The 6,074-nt window shown below is 36.9% G+C and overlaps 1 protein-coding gene across 1 annotated transcript in view; it reads right to left on the bottom strand.

Moving 5' to 3' along the window:
* Positions 1 to 2,759: 2,759 nt before the first annotated feature.
* The window catches only part of LOC110114177 (U-box domain-containing protein 51-like), a 13,204-nt gene continuing 9,889 nt past the window's right edge, over positions 2,760 to 6,074 (bottom strand). The window contains exons 3-8 of the mRNA XM_028697639.1: positions 5,610 to 5,731; positions 5,307 to 5,507; positions 4,798 to 4,963; positions 4,487 to 4,651; positions 3,813 to 4,241; positions 2,760 to 3,569 (exon numbers count right to left, since the gene is read on the bottom strand). Of these exons, the coding sequence (XP_028553472.1) occupies positions 2,760 to 3,569; positions 3,813 to 4,241; positions 4,487 to 4,651; positions 4,798 to 4,963; positions 5,307 to 5,507; positions 5,610 to 5,731 (1,893 nt within the window). The remainder of the gene's footprint in view (positions 3,570 to 3,812; positions 4,242 to 4,486; positions 4,652 to 4,797; positions 4,964 to 5,306; positions 5,508 to 5,609; positions 5,732 to 6,074) is intronic.

Here is a 6,074-nt window from a genome sequence, read left to right on the forward strand (position 1 = left end):
GATGCACTTGGGAATAACTGCAACATCAACAGCTATATTTGGTGGTTTAGTATAATACTAAAATGGCAGCTACCCGTCGACCTATTTGGGATAGGATTGAACGCAAATTCTGCTTGCTCAAGCACCTCATCCCAAAGTTTGAGATTTTCATGCACCAAACAACGAATTAAACTTACTAGTGTCAAGTTTACCACTTCAGTTTTTTCTTCTTCCTCCTCTCTCTCTCTCTCTCTCTCTCTCTCTCTCTCTCTAAATTTCCTTATCTTTTTTATTCTTTTTTGTTTTTTTGAATTTTCTCCCTTCTTTTTTTTTGGGGACAATGATATCATTATAACTAATAGCACATTCATGATAATACAATTATCAGTAATAACATTAATAATGGCATTAATTATTGTTAACTCTAATAATAATTATTATTATCATAATCAACAATGACCATAACCATAACCAACTAAAAGACTGCAAGGATTTTTACCTTAGGTGGAAATGGGCTTTGAGTGGGCTGAGTTTGTAGTCAAAATTTAGATGTTGAGTAATCTATAGGTGGGCTGTTGGGAAGAAAGGGGTAACAAGTTGCTAGTTGCTGATGGGCTGGATGGAGAGGTGTGTTAATAGGGAACAATTATTATGTCCTCCGACCGGACATAGAGGAATGTCCTGTTGGAGGCCAAATAGCGCCAAAAAATGAGAAATATCGAGCAAATACCGAGCAATACCAAACAATAACGAGGAATACCATCACGTTAAGACCCAATACCGAGTTATACCGAGCTATACCGAGCTATACCGAGTTATACAAAAGTTGTACCGAGTTTTTCCTCGGTACAACTCGGTATAGCTCGGTATAACTCGGTATTGGTCTTCATAGATCGGTATTCCTCGTTATTATCAAATAATACTTAGCAATACCGAGTTTTTTGGCGGAATTTTGCCTCTGACCGAACCTTCCTCTACGTCCTTACACCGGACCTAATAAAAGTTCGTTGATAGGGCTATTTCAGTGTGGTATGTGGCTGGAAGTAGAGGGATAAATATTTGACACGATTTGAAAATCTGACCAAAAAATTTCGTGTTATGGTCAACCCATTTGTGAAATGGGTCGGGTTCTGGTTCAACAAATTGAACGTTATCAAAATTGGGTCAGTTTCAGGTTGACTCATAAACCAAAAATGACCTAAAAGCGGTCTTTTCGCTTCTGCTTCCCACCCTACCCACGTTGAGTGCCCGCGCTACCCGACGCATCGAGTTGCGTGACTCTCGTCTCTGACTCTCTTTGATCTTTTCGCATGAGTTTCCCGACACATAGTCGTCGCGTCTCTTCTTGTGAGTCACGCCCCCGTAGTCGTTGCCACCTCTTTGTGTGGCATGACCATGTGTGGTTGGGCATTGAACGGGTCACTAAAAGCTTTCTTCACCTCATTCGGTCGTTTATTATTAATGTGAATCAGAACTGGAAGTAGCGACGTGGGCTCAACTCGCGCTTCTTCAGCCAATTCTCATAAATCTGGGTCTGGTTGGGTCAACCCAAAACCCCCACGGCTCGGGTCCATGTTGAACAAATTGATGCGTTTGCAAAAACGAGTCGGGTTTGGGTCAACCCAAATAGGGTCGACCCAAATCCAAATTGCAACCCGAAATTGACACCCCTAACGGGAAGGGTGGAGATAAAAATGACAATAATTTTAATAATAGTTTATTATTATTATCGCCGATTTGTGCACACAAATTTTGTTGGACAAAACTATGATCTATTTTGGGTATTGACAACGTTCTGAACGCAACAGCAAAGTCCATTACGCGATCAAACGTCGTTAGGGTGACGTCACGTGTCAATTTCCTCGATTTGCATGTTGTTGCCTCAGAATGTGTACAGATTCCACTGGTCAAATTTAATTGAGCAAATGGATGGTTATTTTTGGGTATGATTGATGTTCCTATCGAAATGACGAAATTTATTTTGTGATTGGACGTCATTTTATCAACGTCACATTTTTATTTCATATGTATGTATTCCAATTTGACTAAGAGAGGTTCTCTCTTAGGCAAGTTTGACGTTCTGATTGCAACGGCGCAGATCATTTGACAATCAGATGTTGTTTTATCCTTCAAGTGATGCGCCGCGCTGACGCGCACGTCACTTAATGTTTCGCATGCATTCCGGTGTAGGGGTCAATATTTACATGTCTTACTCTAGGCTATTTTGATGTTGTGTATCATAACATGCATCAAATGAAATAAGTATTATAAATGGGAATTTCACTAAAGGCATTCTAATCACTTGATTTAATATTAACCTATTCAACATGATGGATTGATATCGTTATATATGTAAAATATTTTAAAGTTATAATGTGCAATGAATGTGTATGAAAAATGATAGCCATAAGTTGATCCACATAATTAATGGAGATATATAATTTGTAATATACTCTGGAAGATGATAAGTTGACAAACTTCATATGATTGTTACTGTAATATATATGGTAGTTGATAAAAATTTTAGAAATTGTTTTCAAGGTTTCGAGTTAATTTGAATCCAATCTATATCAATAAATCCTAACCAATCATGTGGGTAAAAAAAAAATGTCTCACAGTTTATGAAATAGTAAAATACCATATGAATTAATCGTCATCAATAGCTTTTGTGCTGAAAAGATGAGAAGATAAGAAAAAGAGTTACATCATAGATTAAAAAATCTGACAAAATCTGTCAAAAATAATTAAAAAAAAAGCCTTACATTTTTAAATCTCCATTCTCAAATAATATTTTTTTTGGCCGTTGGTAAACCTATTTGACAAGCAGATTTAGCTCTTTGATGCACTCCAAAACTTCCACCATCAGTGCTACCGTTGCTACTACTATTACAACTAGCTTGATATTCAAAACCAAGATTTCTCAACCTATTAAGTTCTGGCAATATAACAGTCCCAAGATCAGGTCTGTCCTTCTTCCTCAACTCTGAGCATTTCAGTGCAAGCCTTGTATACCTTATAACATCTTCCATTGGCCAATTAGTTATCGTAGGATCAAGCAAATCAACTAAGGTTCCCCTTTCTAAAGCTCTTTCTACAATATGAGTTAGTCCCATTGGGCCTTTAGCAGTAATAATTTGAAGCAGAAGAACCCCAAGTGAGTAAACATCAGACTTAGTACCAAGCATTCCTGTTTGCTGATACTCAGGATCAATATAACAGAAGGTTCCAGCAGTTGAAGTCATTCTGTATTGGGTTACGCTGTCAGCTACTGAAGGAGGAACAAGCCTTGAGAGGCCTACATCACTTATCTTGCTGGTATAGTTGTGGTCAAGGAGTATATTAGCTGGTTTGAGGTCTCTATGGACTAATGGCTCTGGCTTAGCCTGGTGGAGGAAGAGTAAAGCAGTGGCTATCTCTGCTGCAATTTTGAATCTCACCGGCCATGGGATAGGAGGGCTGTGCCCACGTCGGAATAGTCTGTCTTCCAAGCTTCCATTATCCATGAACTCATACACCAAGCATCCATACTCGGGGCAGGCACCAAGTAGTAGGACCATATTTGGATGTCTTATACAACTCAGAACCTCAACCTGAGGTGAGACAATCAGGATTTTAACTTTTTAAGTAAGAAGAGGGTGAAACAAGTTTTAACTTGCTAAAAGTATGTATAATATAACCAGTTGCTAGAAAATTAGCTTCTGCAATAGATTTGGTGTTACTCTTCATTTAAGATTTTATATTAGTCCATGTTAATGACATTTATAGCATTGAAGTGAGCCATTATTTTCAACAGTTTTTGCTACAATTCTACTTGTAGATAAACAACCCCTTACCTCTTGTTGGAACTGCTTCCTCCCTTGAGCTGCATCTGGTCTCAGAACTTTAATGGCAACTGGAGTGTGATCTAGTGAAGCTTTATAAACAGGCCCATATCCACCTTCCCCAATCTTTAGTGATTCTGAGAAGTATTCAGTGGCAATCTCAATCTCATCAATATTGTATTTCCTGTAGCGTTGATCCTTAAGTGCCAGTTCATTCAGAGCTCTCAACTTCTCCTCAGCTTCATGCTTGGCCTTAAGCTCTGCATTTAACCTTCTCTGTGCCTCAAATTCTGCAAGGGTTTGAGCTGCTTCAGCTGCTTCAATAGCAGCCTTGCATCTGGCCTTTTCCCTTTCTACAAGAGCAAGAGCTGCTTCTTCTGCATACTTTGCTTCCTCGACCTTTCTAGCTTCCTCCATCTTCCTATCATGAAGCTCTTTTGCCTTGTTAAGAAAAAATCACAAATTTTGATCAGTTTGTTTCTCTCTAATGATAGAGATGAGTGTTGTCACAGATTTCATTATGATTTTCTTGTGAAGTTTTCTTAAACACTCTGTTTTTATAAACTAAAAAAGGAGTAAAGAAGTACATTAAAATCTCCTTTTTTTTAATCTCGATAAAAAAATCAAATTCTGATTAGCTTGTTCTTTGCACTAATAAGGTGTTAGATAAAATGGCTAAAATTTACCTTCAGTTTAGATGTGATTGCTTCCTTGCACGCTGTGCTGTACATGTCCATGGTTTGCTTCAGCTCAAGCTTCAGTCTTTTCATCTCAGCTTCTATGTCTCTATTTGCCTGTGTAGAATGGTAAGTATGAAGTTCTTTCCTATAAAATTCTTCCATGATAATGAGCTGTTAGAAGGAAATGAAGTACATGCTTTTTAATAGTATACGTTTGTTTTATTTTAAATAAAACTTAAACAAAGTTTAAATAAAGATAATTTGAATTCAATATTACTTTCTGAACAAATAGCCGCTTTAGAATTGAACAAACTTACATTAGTACTTGTTGAGGATATGTCAGTGATGCTGCTCATATTCATCTCAAATGACTCACTGAAATCAGGAACTCTGAATCCCATATTTCTTTGAACATCAAAATCCTCTGAAAAGGATTCCCTAGGCGTTGAAGTTGCAGGCCTTTGGGAACAGTAGATGTCAAGACTGTCATGCAAAGCATGACATGGTGAGCCTTTCATTGGATTTACAAATCTTTCTCTTGTTGGAGGTTTCATCAGCTCATTTTTCTCAAAAGACCTCCTCTCTGGAATTTGTGGTGGTGGAACTGTTCCTCTCCAATTTCCTCTTATAAATGGTGCTCTGTTCTCATTGTTCATCAATGGATGAATTAGTATATAGGCATGAATTATTTAGATTGTTTATGAAAGTTATGCAGAAAAAAAAAATCTTTGAGTGATTATCAACAAGTAGAGAACTTTTTCGACTTTGGACTCATAGCAACCAGAAATCATAAACTAGGGGGGGCAAAACCTTATAAGGGACTTACTTGATAGAATCATCCGAGCCAAGATGATTGCTCGGCGCTACAGTAAGCGGCTGTGCTTGCCTCGGTGGTGTGTGATTAGCAGGGGCAGGGCTTCTTGCTGATCGAACACTTACTTGCTTCCCTTTGGATATGACATACACTGTACAGAAATCTGGAGCTGATTTGGCCACATTCGAAGGCACATCAGGATTTTTAAATTTTCTGCAACAGAAATATATATATGTATGGTTTTTAATTTTCTTGAATGGAAGTTTGTATTTCTCTAATTTCAAGTGGGGAGGGAAGTGGTTGGATTATTAAAACCTTGTGATAGCATTCCTACTGGAGGCACCAACAACAACATTGTGGACTTTGTTAGTTGCTATGTAGTCCACAATGGCTTTAGAGATATCCATGTCTTCTAGCACTACTTCCCTCACCTGCACCTGTAAATTTCCGACATCAAATTTCATACGTCACAACCAGTCATTACTTTTTTAAAATTTTTTTTTTTAGTTTGATATTTTACATAGTGACCGAGCTAGAAAATTTTTTATATGGGGGCACAAATTAATATTAGTCATTAAATTATTCTTAAAATATAATTTATATTCATTGTAAACAAAGATCATGAGTCATATTTTTAATGAAAAATTATAAAAATACATTTAAAATTATATGTATTCCCATTTAAAAAAATAGATATATCATTTTATATCTTATTATTTATTAAAAATTTAATATTTCTCCAATAGTTATTAATGAATTGAGTTCAAATAAATTACTTTT

The sequence above is a fragment of the Dendrobium catenatum genome, unplaced genomic scaffold (assembly GCF_001605985.2).
Source record: "Dendrobium catenatum unplaced genomic scaffold, ASM160598v2 fragScaff_scaffold_986, whole genome shotgun sequence".
Classification (NCBI taxonomy): Eukaryota; Viridiplantae; Streptophyta; class Magnoliopsida; order Asparagales; family Orchidaceae; genus Dendrobium; species Dendrobium catenatum.